Source organism: Maylandia zebra, linkage group LG23, assembly GCF_041146795.1.
Source record: "Maylandia zebra isolate NMK-2024a linkage group LG23, Mzebra_GT3a, whole genome shotgun sequence".
NCBI lineage: Eukaryota > Metazoa > Chordata > Actinopteri > Cichliformes > Cichlidae > Maylandia > Maylandia zebra.
This window is the reverse complement of record NC_135188.1, coordinates 32284189-32298832: the sequence shown is the minus strand read 5'-3', so window position 1 is coordinate 32298832 and position 14644 is coordinate 32284189. Positions and strand designations below refer to the sequence as shown.

General features: G+C 42.2%; 1 protein-coding gene across 3 annotated transcripts in view; it reads right to left on the bottom strand.

The window, feature by feature from the left end:
• Positions 1-13976, bottom strand: part of LOC101483928 (sodium-driven chloride bicarbonate exchanger) — a 57687-nt gene extending 43711 nt beyond the window's left edge. For 2 of the 3 annotated variants that reach the window (XM_004570428.5, XM_004570429.5), the window contains exons 1-2: positions 13676-13976; positions 12120-12149 (exon numbers count right to left, since the gene is read on the bottom strand). In XM_004570428.5, the coding sequence (XP_004570485.1) occupies positions 12120-12149; positions 13676-13723 (78 nt within the window). In that variant the 5' untranslated portion in view covers positions 13724-13976. The remainder of the gene's footprint in view (positions 1-12119; positions 12150-13675) is intronic. The other variant, XM_023154007.3, reaches the window with a different exon arrangement.
• Positions 13977-14644: the final 668 nt, after the last annotated feature.

Sequence of the window (14644 nt, the reverse complement as noted above, 5' to 3'; positions counted from 1 at the left end):
GTTTCTGACAAGCGTCCATCCGCCAATCCCCCCAGAGAGATTAGCGCTCTGACATCACCAGTGCTGTGCTGTGCAGAGTTCTACTGCTGAGCATCCAAGCTCTGTTGTTCTATTACCTAAATCATAGGTCGCAAGGGCTCTAAAAACACTATCCTCAGAAAGGAGCTTCACACAGTTACGGGTCAACACATACATCTAGCAGAGGACGTAAGAGGCAGGGTGGAGCGTTGCAGTTTCATTATGCACAGTAGTGTATGTATGACCTACCTGAGGCAAAGAAGCTGCTCTCTGGCTCTAGTGCATTGTCAGCAAAACTGTGATCTGCTAAAAGCAGATCCTAAAGGAACAAGCAAATATTCCTGCTGCGCTGCCGGAGACCACTGTGAAATTACAGTAGTGCTGCCTTTGTGGTTTGTGTCAGCTGATACTTCTGAAGGATTTCATTAACAGAAAAAGCACTTATCATTGAAACATTTATAAGTGAAGATCAGGACTTCCGGTTTATGTGACTATGGCGTAGGTCGCACCGAGCGTAGCTCCTGCAGAGTCTAGTTATTATCTAGCATTTCCAGGCACTTTTTGACGGGTTTTTTCTTTTTGTATAGTTCCGAGACAAGACTGTTTTTGCCTTTTGTGTTTACAATGTCGCGTAAGGTTAATAAGAGCGCAAGCACCTCTCAGCCGAACTTGCGGTCTGCTGCTAACACTGCATCCCCGCCTCGTGGTAAAACTTCGCCACGGCCTGGGTCACCCGACACGCCGCTCGTCGATACGGAAAAATTCACGAAGGCTGAACTCCTCTCTGAACTTCGTGAAGAAATTTCATCACTGTTTAAAAAGGAACTGACGGCAGCGTTTGCGGAGAATCTCACGTCTATCAGGTCCGACATACAGCAACTAAAAACGGACCTTTCCTCAGATATAACTACCATGCGGCAGGAATTCGCTGGCCTCAGGAGCACGGTTACGGGGATGGAGCAGTCTCTCTCCACATGTACAGATGATATTGTCCACCTCCAAGCCAAAGTTGATGCGATGTCAAAGGAGTTGGCCAAATTGGAGAATAAATGCGAGGATTTGGAGTCCAGGTCTCGCCGCAATAATATACGCATTGTTGGTGTGCCAGAGGAGAACGTCCTGTCCGCTACAGATGTGTCCGTGCTGTTGATGGAGGCATTTCAGCTTGGGAAGGAGCCGCTTGTAGACAGAGCCCACCGAACTTTGGCCCCCAAACCTAACACCGGTGAACGTCCCCGTGCTGTGGTCGTGAGGCTGCACTATTACGCGGACTGTGCTAGGATTCTCCAGAAGGCCAGGGAGCTGCAGAGAGTGCAGATAAATAATATGACCATTTCTGTGTTCCCCGACCACACCGCTAAGACAGCGCGGGCCCGTGCGGCTTTCAATGAGGTCCGTCGCCAGCTTCGCGGCATCCAGGGAGTCCGATTTGGGATCCTCTATCCGGCAAGACTACGGATCACTTATCAAGGAATGCAGCGCGACTTCGTCTCGCCAGATGAGGCCAAGGAATATATTAAGACAATAACCACAAGATAAAAGATATAGCAGGACAATGTTTGTCTGTTTGAAATAGCGTATGATCCTAATCCAAACATCATTGTGGTAAGCTAAGTTTGTTACTCTGCCAAACACTTGTTTTGTTTTACCTGTCTAATAGTAAAATATGATTGGGTTATTTTTATTTTATTTGTGCCTTTTAATCTATTGAGAAAAGACTCTGTTGGAGCTTTGGTTTGACACGGTTCGTTTCGTAGTCGGGAGCGTTTTTGTTCAGATTGCTCCGGGTGGGAGCGTGCACTGCCGTCTCCGTCGTTTGGGGATGGGGGCTTTTGCTGTGCAGGGGGGAGGCGGGTGGGTGTGTTTGACGTGTTATTATTATTTTTATTCTGAAGCTGTACTTTTGTTGTTGTGGGTTTGCGTTGTGTGTTTGTGTGAGTGTGTTTTTCCCACTTGTTCTTTCTTTGGGGGTGAAGAAACAAGTATTTTCTCTTTTGTCTTTCTGCAATGATCAGCACTTCAGGTCAGTCCTTAGGCAATAGTGGTATTAGATTTTTAACTTGGAATGTCAAAGGTATGAATAGCCCAATTAAACGATCTAAAATATTTACGCATCTTAAACGTTTAAAGAGTGATGTAATGTTTTTGCAAGAGACCCATTTGCGAGATCGGGATCATCTTAGGCTCAGGTGCCCATGGGTGGGTCATACTTTCCATTCAATGTTTAATTCAAAAGCCAGGGGGGTGGCGATCTTAATAAACAGAAGGGTACAGTTTACAGCCTCTGAGATTAAAGCTGACAAAAACGGGAGGTATTTGGTTGTTGTAGGCACCATGTACAATGTACCCGTCCTCTTAGTCAATGTGTATGCGCCAAATTTTGATAATCCAGGTTTTACAGATGCACTTTTGAGTAGTCTCCCTTCCCTTGATACTCATCTTTTGATATTGGGTGGTGACCTAAACTGTGTTATTGATCCTGCCTTAGATCGTTCGAATCCTCGGACCCTGACCCAATCCTCTATGTCCAAGTCTATTTCTGAGTTTATGTCTCAGAATGGTTTTGTAGATCCCTGGAGGTTTTCTAACCCTACTGCCAGAGCGTACTCTTTCTTTTCTCAGGTACATCAGTCCTTTTCGCGGATTGATTATTTTTTTGTGGACGGTTCCCTTATTCCAAAAGTACTGTCATCTACATATCATCCTATTGTCATTTCCGATCACGCACCACTTAGCGTTGACATCAAGCTCATAGCCCAGTCCTCTTTTTCCTCACCCTGGAGATTTAACTCTTTGTTGCTTTCGGATGAGGGGTTTGTTACCTTTATCAAATCCGCAATTGATGAATTTATGGTGTTTAACGACAGCAATACTGTTACGAGGTCATTGCTTTGGGAATCTCTTAAGGCATATGTGCGTGGGCAAATAATTTCTTTCTCTGCCCATTCCACTAAAAGCCACAAAGCCAAACTTCAAACTTTGACTACACAAATTTGTGACATAGATAGACAGGTTGTTGACAGTCCCACTCCCGATTTGCATAAAAGACGACTTGACTTGCAGACTGAATTTGATTTACTTTCTACGGCAGATGCTGAACGTCTTTTACTTCGTGCGCGTGCGACTTATTATGAATATGGTGATAAGCCCAGAAGGCTTTTGGCCCATCAGTTAAAACGTCAGGCCTCGTCTCGATTAATTTCCCAGATTAAAGATGCGGCAGGCAACTCGGTCTCTGATTCAAAGGAAGTAAACGAGGTGTTTAAGACGTACTATTCCTCCCTATATGAATCTGAATCTGCTGCTGACGCCTCAGAGATGGATTCTTTTTTTAACGGTCTTACAATGCCCACTGTCGATCCTGTTATAGCTGAACAATTAGATGCCCCTCTTAGGCTGGATGAAATTGTGCATGCAATCAAGACCATGCACAATGGTAAGGCACCAGGACCTGACGGGTTTTCAGTTGAATTTTTAAAAACTTTTATAGACAAGTTAGCCCCACTACTTCTTTCAGTGTATAATGAATCTTTTGAACGTGGTCTATTGCCCCCTACATTGTCTCAAGCACTAATTACTGTTCTCTTAAAGAAGGGTAAGGATCCTACGTCTTGCACCTCGTATAGGCCTATTTCACTGCTGAATGTTGATGTTAAAGTCTTGGCTAAAATCTTAGCAATTCGCCTTGAAAAGGTTCTTCCTACTATTATTTCAGATGAACAGAATGGCTTTATTAAAGGCCGCCAGCTGTTCTTTAATGTCCGCACGCTTTTGAATGTCATTCTTTCCCAACACTCAACCACTAATCCAGAAGTAGTTATCTCACTTGATGCTGAGAAAGCTTTCGATCGTGTAGAGTGGAGCTTTCTCTTTGCGGTCTTGCAAAGATTTGGTTTCAAGGACAGATTCATTTCATGGATTCGACTGTTGTACAGGGCACCCCAAGCCAGTGTCTATACAAATGGTGTTTCCTCTGGCTACTTCTCATTGTCACGCGGGACGAGACAGGGTTGCCCCCTGTCCCCCCTACTTTTTGCTATTGTAATTGAACCCCTATCTGTAGCTTTGAAGGCCCTTCCTCATTTTCGTGGTATTTCCCGGTCAGGCCTTGACGTAAAATTGTCTTTATATGCAGATGACCTGCTTCTATATGTTTCTGATCCCTTATCTAGCATACCATCGATTGTGTCTCTACTAAACAAGTTCGGCTCTCTGTCAGGTTACAAAATAAATCTTCTTAAAAGTGAATGTTTCCCCATAAATTCTTTAAGTCTTACACTTAAACAATCTGACATTCCTTTTAGACTTAGCCCTGCTGGCTTTAAATATTTGGGAGTTAACATGACTCGTACTTTGTCTTCTCTATACTCTTCCAATTTCTCCCCTTTAATGACTCAAATTCAATCAGATTTTCAGAGATGGAAATCGCTACCTTTGTCCCTAATTGGTCGGATCAATGCTGTAAAGATGAACATTTTGCCTCGATTGTTATTTCTGTTTCAGAGTATTCCTATATTTTTACCTAAAGCTTTTTTCAAAAAGTTAGACCAGCTAGTTACATCGTTTTTGTGGGGAGGGAAACACCCCAGGGTGAGGAAATCATTATTACAGAGACTGACATTTGATGGTGGTCTTGCCTTGCCTAACTTTTTATTTTACTATTGGTCCTCTCATGTTCACAAATTGACCCATTGGCTTGAATCTCAAGACCTGCTGTGGTGCAAACTGGAACGCCTGTCGTGCACTTCCTCATCCTTAGAAGCTTTATTATTCTCTCCACTACCACTTAAGCCTTCTCATTTCACCCAAAATCCCGTGGTACAGTCTAGTCTAAGGGTCTGGTCACAATTCAGGAGTCATTTTAAGTACATCTCTGCGTCAGTACACATGCCCATCACGCAGAACCATCTGTTTACTCCTGGCCTCATTGATGGTACCTATGTACAGTGGAAGCGTCATGGTATTAATACATTTAAGGATCTCTATAAAGATGGCACTTTCTTAACTTTTTTTAGACCTGTGTTCAGAAACAAATCTTCCGGCTACCAATCTATTCCGTTATTTTCAGGCACGGCATTGCACTTCTGCTCTCTTCCCCTCCTACCCTCTTCTCCCAAATGTCCAACCATGGGAGGAATTCTTATCCCTTAAACCCAATAAGAAGTCAATTATATCTTTAATATATAAACAACTTATGGATTTAAATGTCCATTCCGTTGCTAAAATTAGGGGGGCTTGGGAGCAGGAGTTAGGAATAATTTTTTCGGATCAGCAATGGGAGAAAGCAGTATCCAATGTCCGTTATAGTACGTCCTGTGCCAGGTTACAACTCATCCAGTTCAAGGTGTTGTACAGGGTTTACTATTCAAAGTCTCGTCTGTCTGAGATTTACCCACAAGTGATGGATCAGTGTGAGAGATGTCATGCCACCCCATGTGACCTAGGCCATATGTTCTTTCTGTGCCCAAGACTCCATGGCTTCTGGAGTCAGTATTCAGTTATTCTTTCCAAAGCTCTTGGGACCCAAATCTGCATGGACCCTTTTCTAGCTGTTTTTGGGCTTCCAGTCAACACTGGTCTAACCGACCCTACACACTTCAAAATATTAGCCTTTACATCACTTTTGGCTAGACGTTGCATCTTACTCCTTTGGAAATCTTCAAAGCCACCTTCAGTTTCTTTTTGGTTTAGAGATGTGATGTCATCTCTTAAATTGCAAAAGATAGGCCTTGTGGCGAAGGGCAAATACAGAGAATTTTATTCTATCTGGGGCCCCTTCGTGGACTATTGCAAGTCATTAAACGCTCTACCAGCTGATTAATATCATGTCTCTTCCCCCCCCCCCCCCCCCCCCCCCCCTTTTTTTTTTTTTTTTTTCTCTTTCCCCCCTTTTGGGGTTTGTGTTTGTTTTGGGTTTCTTATTAGGTTTTGTTTTGTTTGTTTACTTAAGCGTGTGTGTAGGTGTGCCTGTGTGTGTGTTATTGTGTCTGTTCATGTAGGAAAAACTAAAAAATATGTGAGGGGAACAGATTGTGTTGTCATTGTAAACTACTGTACACTTGTCTCTCAATAAAAATATTAAAAAAAAAATAAGTGAAGATCAGACAGCCATATTACAATTATAGTATGCAATCTAATTTTCCATAAGCCTGCCTCTCCTCATCCATCCATCTGTCTCTCATCTTGCTTTGATGTAGTTACTTATCTAAGGTGGAAAAAAAAAATTCTTGTTTGTTTGTTTTGTTTTTGCTTTGTTTTATTATTTGCTTCGAGCCCTGTGTACAGGAGCTGCATGCAAAGAGATCTTTTGTTAAAAGGGTTGGCGTAATAAGCAAATGCTTCAGCCAATACCTTTTGATTAGCCTTGTCTCATGCTTTCTTGCTTTGTGGTAGATCTTTGTTCTGTCTTCACTGAGATATTTGAATGCTAATCAATAAAATCAAAATCAAATCAAAATCATCTTCTCCAACCAGCTCTGCATCCTCTTCTTCTGCCTACCTCCATGCTCTCATCATCCTCCTCTCCACTGACACTGCTATAATTAACCATGGAAAGGAGTGCAGCCAGTCTGGGCTGCTAGCTGAGGTGGGGAGGCTTCCTCCCTGCCTGCCAGTTTTGCACAGTTAGATCACTAAGTCGAGCACAGATTTCACACAGATAACAACATTCTCAATAGAACAAACCCCGGCAACTCCAGCAAGCTTCCTCCATCTGTTCTCACTGATCTTCTCCAGCTTAAACTGGACAAATTGGCAGAAAGCCTGCTGTTATGTCAGGGTTGTACAGCAATTAGAGCTGTGCAGTCAAGTTCACATCCAAAACAAAATAATGGTCATTTGAATTGGAGTCAAGTTGATAATAGGTAAAGGAAAATAAATATATTTATCTATAAAGAAACAGATAAATGTGCAAAGACAACAACAATGATACATCTCTGCTTTACAATACTGTCAACCAGTACTGGCCAATCACAGACACGGTCACTTATAGCCAAATATAACCTTATTACAACAACACATGATGTATTATACCATCTCGTTTTTTATTTAACAATTAAGCCAAATAAAGAAGCAGTGTGTGAAAACTTCAGCAGACACAGTTGCAACATTCAGTGAATTTCATTCACTTCTAATCCCCACTTGGTTTAAATACCTGGAACTCTCCACCTTTTGGTTTTACGACTGAAGTCTCTTGGATGCGAGGTAATATGTCCTCGAAAAAAACTTAAAGAAGTCCAGTCACCTTCTTGTCAAGCTTTTACGAATACGGGACGAATACGGGACCTGGATTATTAAAAACCTACATAGACAATCTGGGTGGTTGTACTTTAGGAGGTAGAGCAGCTCAATTACTAAATGGAAGTTTGGTGGTTTGAAAAAGGTGCATATATAAATGAATGAATCAAGCAAGTTGGAGTGCTCAAGTACAGCAGAAAGGTGCCATATAAGAACCAGTCCATTTACCATTCAGTCATCTCTTCACCACTGGGCTTGACAACTGGTATAAGGAGTTTGTGCTGATGTTTTGTGTTTGGCACTGTTTATTATAGCCAAATATCTCCACTTTGGCCTTCACTGTCCAAAAAATATTGTTTGGGCTGAAGTCGCATGTCTTGTGATGTGTTCAGATAGAGCTTTGCGCACCGAAGATGCGGTCACGCACTTTTTCTAAATCTTTTTCTAACTGTACCGTTGTGAACATTTCATATGTGAGTCCCCAACTGAGGCCTTTAAATTCTGAGATGTAGCTTTTGGGTTTTTTGCCAATCGCTGAGGATTCGATGGTATGACATGAATTCGCTAGGCTGTCCACGCCTGGGAGTATAAGCAAGTGTACTGCATGTTTTCCAGTTGTGCATAACCTTTCTCACTGTAGACTGATTGCCCTTGAATTGTTTGGAAATGACCATATAATTATTTCTATATCATTACATTGTTTCTCTGTCAATGTGGTTCAAAGTCCTTAGCACTGTCTGCCACACATGTAGCAGTGTACTGTCATGGTCCAGCCTCCGTGTCTGCATCCTCGTCTGATCCAGCCTCCATGTCTGCATCCTCGTCTGATCCAGCCTCCGTGTCTGCATCCTCGTCTGGTCCAGCCTCCGGGTCATCATCCTCACCTGCAGCAGCAGCCTCATCATCATCCCCGCCTGCAGCAGCAGCCTCGTCAGCATCAGCATCGTCCGTGCCTGCAGCGTCAGCCTCATCCGCGCCTGCAGCGTCAGCATCAGCTTTGTCCAGGCCTGGGCTAGCTTCAGCTTCATTGGCTTCCGCAGCTGCCACGCTTCCGCCCGGTCCTGCCTCGCCCGGTCCTGCCTCTGTGTCTTCATCCGCACCCGCAGCAGCAGTTTCATCCTCATACTCGCCTGCAGCAGCAGCTTCAGCTTCACCCGCTTCGCTTGGTCCAGCCTCTGCTTCAGCTTCACCCGCTTAGCCTGGTCCAGCCTCTGCTTCAGATTCACCCATTTCACCTGGTCCAGCCTCTGCTTCAGCTTCACCAGCTTCGCCTGGTCCAGCCTCTGCTTCAGCTTCACCCGCTTCGCCTGGTCCAGCCTCTGCTTCAGCTTCATCCGCTTCGCTTGGTCCAGCTTCAGCTTCGCCTGGTCCAGCTTCGGCTTCGCCTCCGCCTGGTCCAGCTTCCGCTTCAGCTTCAACTTCGCCTTCGGCCTCCGGCCTGCCTTCATCTGCCTCGCCGCCGTTGCCGTCCACACGGTCGACCCCCTGAACTGTTTGCCCCTTGCCACCATTGCCGTCCGCACGGTCGGCCCCCTTAATTATTGATGGACTCTGCGCACGTTTTGTTTTTGGACTCGGTCCCTCCGTCCTGGACCTCCCACCGCCCACCCTGGTTCGGTGGTCTGTTTATGTTTTGGGGCTGTCGGGGGCCAGCCCTTGAGGGGGGGGGGCGGGGGTACTGTCATGGTCCTGGGTTGGTGACCCAGCGCTTTAAGTTTATTATTATCATTTTCTAGTTTATTCTGATTTTATATTAGTTCTTTGGGTTTGTTCGTCGTGTTTATTATCCCTACCTGTGTCTTCCCTCTGTGCTCTGTTCGGATCCCCGCGTTTGTGTTGTAAAATAGTCTGTGTGTTTCCTGTTTTACTTTGTAGGTCTGTGTCTCATTATGTCCATGAGTCCAAGCTGTGTGCCTACCTGTTCCTCGTTTCCTAATGTGCCTGCCAGTGTATTTTAGTCCTTGTCAGTTAGTTCTTGTTGTCGCGTCGTTAACGGCGGTTCCCCTCTCGTGCTGTGTTTTCTCTCGTGAGTTATATTCTTGGATTTCCGAGTTTAGTTTGTTATTGTTTTGTATTCCTTCCAAGCCTGCATTAAAGCAGAGTTTTTGAGTTCACGTTTTTCCTCTAAGTCCTGCATTTTGGGTCCAATTCCTGCCTGCCACACTGCATTCTTGCACCATATAGAAATAGAATATTGACAACATTGTTACATTTGGCTATGGTAAATATAATAGCTGAAGCTATTTAGATTAGCTTAGGTTAGCTTAGCATAAAATCAGATATTGTCTTCGAAACCAGAAATATTAGCACATTACTGTTCTTACACACTGGCTTTTATACATATTAAAGGTAATGTTTTAATTAGTCGGATATAGCATTATGCTAGCACTTTGGTCATTTACAAGGCTTAATGTTAAACTAAGCTAACTATACATTGAGCTATCCATCCATTTTTTTTTAACTTTTGTTTGTTTTTTTTTAATTGGGGTCACAGACTTAACTAACAATTATGTATTGATTCAGGTAAAAAAAAAAACATTTAAAAGTATTTCTAGTTGCCCTTTTGGTTTATTGAAGCTGGCTACAAAGAAAGTTTCAATTTTTATATTCTAAGTTAGGCTAAACACATTCTGCTCAATTTAATTTCCAGACACTAGAGTTAGATATTCTCATATCTAAGTGTCATTAGGAATGCTTCTGCTAAACTAAAACTAAAGAAACTAAACTAAAGGAATTAAACTGAAACTATTATCTTTTTGAAATTCCTAAAAGATACGCAAAGTGTTTGAGCCACCCTGATGCCACACCAAAGACTACTTAAAAGGCCAAGTTATGCCAACAACAGTTTATAGCGGCCATCTGCTGGTCGCAGCAGATGGCCGCCGCTCCATGAGCCTGGTTCTGCAAGAGGTTTCTTCCTGTTAAAGAGTTTTTCCTTCCCACCGTTGCCAAAGTGCTTACTGTTGGGTTTTTCTCTGTATGTATTATTGTAGGGTCTACCTTAGAATATAAAATGCCTTAAGGCGACTGTTTTGGTGATTTGTCGCTGTGTAAATAAAATTGAACTGAACGGAATTAAAGATGACTGATGCCTCCTGTCAAAAGCAGCATTGTATATAAGGACATTATTAGTTAAAGAATTTTTAAAATAGCCTCTATGATTTAATAAATTTGCTCTGAAATTAAGTTTTGAGTTATTCAAACACTAAGATTTGAGCTTTATCTATTTCTAATGTTACCAAAGTTTTACTTTCCATGTGAAATTATTGTATATACGTGTGAATGATAAATTTGATTTATCTTCCATTCTATCGCAGAGTTTAATTTAGTTACTGTTGTCATTACTTAATAAAACAGGGTTCTAATATTTGTATTTATTCACAATATCTTGTAATGTGAAAGTCATCAAAGTGCCCCTGTCAGTTTAGACAGGGGCACTTTGTACTTAGTCTTGTCCTCAGTTTGGCTCTTGGCCCACAGTTGCATAAACAATATTTTGTCAGAGCAAATAGCATGCACATATCAAACCTATCCTCCATGGTTTTTCTTCTCATACTCCTATATTTGGCTCATACTCTCAAAGGCATTTCACAGATATAAAGCCTTCACATAGATTATCTGTTATTATTTATTTTTGTTAACCTATTGTAGATGCCAAATGCAGGTGACGTGTGATTATTGCAACCTAAAATAGTCAACATCTGTTTAGCAAGCAATCTAATTGAAGATCTGAACCAAATACAGCTGCTATATTATTGCAGATTAACAGCTTTTTAACAGCAAAGAATGTGAGAACACCATCTGAGGCATCAGTAAATCTATCTGATCATTTACTTTTAATTACTTCCTATTGTTCTGAGAAGCACAATAGTACCAGTAAAGCAATGCAGGCCTGCATTCAATTTTATAATATCTACTCATTCATTCATTCTGCCTTAGTAAGACAGATTCGTTTGCAGTGTTGAGCTATTTTTTTTACAGTTTCTTATGCAGATGAGGGCTTCCCTCCACCCCCACAAAAAACACAATATTTGCGGTCTCTAACATTTGTTTTTTGTGAAGCTTTAGATTTCCTATAATTTTCAGTCTTAAGTTGGAAGTCTACTCAACACTTTGCACTGTCACCTCATGGCAAGAACAACACAGTTTGGATGATCTCCCCGAGCATGTGCGGGTTTTCTCTAGTTTTCTTCTCACCGTTGCTTGTGGTGTAGATGTGAGATCAATACAGGACTTAAAATACAGAGAATAGAGTGGTGTATGCATGTATGCATAACAGTGGCTTATAGTATATAGGGTTTAAAATCTTTTTCTAAAACTCTTTACCATTTATTTCAACTGCAAACTCTACACATACACCAAACACAAAATCAACATTAGTACACCCAGCTAACGTTTTGGTGTTGATTGATCATCACTATCCATTCAAGATAGCTGAAATAAAAAATAACAGTGAAACTTATGCAGACATCCAGCATGTTACCTGGCCACCTGCTTGATGTCATTCAATAACTTTTTAGTACTAGGAGGCTTTTTTATCCAAATTTTTGCATGTGATTATTTTTTCATTAAGACTAAAACAAAGCAAACAAGAAATACTTACAAAGGGGGAAACAATATATTAGACAGTTGTGTAAATCTATTCCCTGCAAGCTAGAATTGTACCCAGCAGTTTTTTCGCTGCTAACACTACTACTACTTTTTCCTACTGAGCTATACAGCCATCCCACACCAGACTGACTCTATAACCTTACAGTACCTGCCTCTTATCAGAAACCAACTGATGACTGAGGGGTTGGAGCAGTCCACTGACCATGCAAAACAATAAGAAAGTCATATAGTTTGCATTATTCTGTGTTACTCACCACTTCTTTAGTTTCTTGGGAACTTTGTTCCTGCAATTAAAAAATATATATCAGGAAATCACTTAATGGGACAAAAGCAAGACACGCAAGAACATTACTGTCAGCCAAAATGGTCTGTGAAAAACATACCTTAGCATGTAAACTTTGAGTGTAACAACTCAAAGGCAGCAGACATTGAAAACCAATAATGCATTTGAATGCAGCGCTTGCTGTTGTAAATTAAACATACTCCCATGCATGACCCTGGAAACCTGGTAACACAGTAGAACGGTACACAATTGCACTGGTTTTTTATAGCCGCGTCGTTTGCTGAGAAGTCCCTGAGATTCTCACTATATTAACACCTCACATACTCATACACATCCTGATGAAACCATGACAACACTTGCTATGAGCTATGTAGGAGGAGGGATGGGGAAACAGCAATGAGCTACAATGACAGGGAAACGACTCCACTGCAATGGCACTGCGGGGAAACGGAACATCCCATCCCATACCACATCAGCCCCATCAGGCTTCACTGTACACCATAAGCTGCGGAAAACTAAGTCCTCATGTAACACAGCTACAAATAGAACAAACAATGAGAGTATTGATTTGCCTCTATTTGGTGCTTTTTTTTAAATGGTGAGCACAAAGCAGCATATTTCATATCTCCTCTGGCACTGACAGTGCTTCCAAGGCAGCTGACATTTTTTTTTCTCCACACAGTCTCACCTGAATGCTAATGAGGAGAGGCTGACCGCAGAACCAGGCTGTGCCTTCAAGTGTCTCAGTGTGTTGCATGTGTTTGTTTGTGTGTAACTCTGCCATTGGGTTTGTTAATTTGCTATACTACAGATGCATGTATTCCTCAGTCAATTTTTTTTGTGCTGCATCTCTCTGTCTATAACTGTATTGACAGTAACACCTACACATGAGATAGAATATGATTACTGCACATAAATTCCTGCATGATACAGTCAATTTGCCGAATATGATATTTTCAAGTCATAAAAATCCAGTCTCTCCTGTCTCTGTCTCCTCACTGCTAGGATCAAACACTTTATGCTCATCTCACTGTATCATCTTGAGATGATGTGTACTTAAAGCAACAGCTTGGCAGTAGATTTTCATATAGATAAGAAAACTGGGTCGAGGGGGTAGCCAGCCCATATGATTTCTACACAAGAAGCAAAGAACCCATGAAATACAACTAGCCTCATCACAAATGCCTCCTGTGTGAAGGCGTTTGGATATGAAGGATGTGAACATCTTCTACTCGGATATACATGCAGTGCACAAGGGAACTGCATCCCCTATATATGATGCGCAACATCCATGTTAGTCGTGATATAGTCATGCGTCATACAGCCGGCAAAGCGTCCGAATATTGGTCATTTTGAAGCACGATTATAATGAAAATGAATCATTCATTTATCACGTGCTTGCGCCTGTCTTATTCCAAAGGGGTAAACACTGAGCACCAACAGTACATTATGATTTCAACAAGATTATCAGTTAAATTTTAAAGAACTGAACACAAATACTGCAAGTACGTGAATATTTAGCCTTACCGTTGGCAAGAGCGGCTCCATTTGAGCTCCTTGATCCGTGATGTCCATCTTTTCTTCTCCTTGGCTTCACAACAGGCAAGTCGTGATGCGCTACTCCGCCTCTGTCAAATGCGTCTCGAAAACGAGGATGGCTTTTTGTTGTAGCTGATTTGATGTCTCTTTTCTCCCTCGTATTCACCGGGTGGGTTTGATCAAATGGAGGTAGCAAAGCATTGCCGTCCTGCCCTACATAATTTACGCACGAAGGAGGGAGGTAGTGCTTCCCATTACACGCGCTCACCCCGGGACGCGGCGGTGATGAGCACACAGGCGAGTGAGCATACAGGGATTCATTTGTGAATACATATTTATAGTCATTTGTAGTCGTTAAGACACGCATAACTATGTTCGGCCAAACAGTCTATTGTTTCAATTGGATCTGTGAAAAAAACATTCAATGTATTTCAGTAGGGTGCAGTTTAAATACTGTACTGTACTGCGTGCGTTATTAATATCTAGTTTAACCGCGACAGCAATCAATACAGCAATGGAGCAATGTCTGCTTGTTTGGTGTTACCCATGTGGATTTTCTCAACCACTGCGCCATACACAGGCCCCCTCCACACTGAAAACAGCCGCAGCCATTGTCATTATTTTCTTCTCATTTCAGATATAAACATATAACGCATAATATTACGTCAAATGCCCATTACCACTATCCAGAACGTCTTACACACCGGCTACAGAAATGCTCCGGTCATTCCATCATTATTTCTAGCTGCAGCACGCCATGCTGTGCCTGTGCCGGAGTTCACGTTTGACCAGGATGCCGCTGCAGTGAAGTTTATACCGGGGTGCCCTCCTCTGGTGGCCATAGAAAACCGTTGCAATTAGATTTAGCCTATATTCATAATGCAACTGTTTAATCTCACTTAAGAGTAACACAAGACAATAGCATGAACGTCAGTACTTAAGTACTTACCTAAGTAA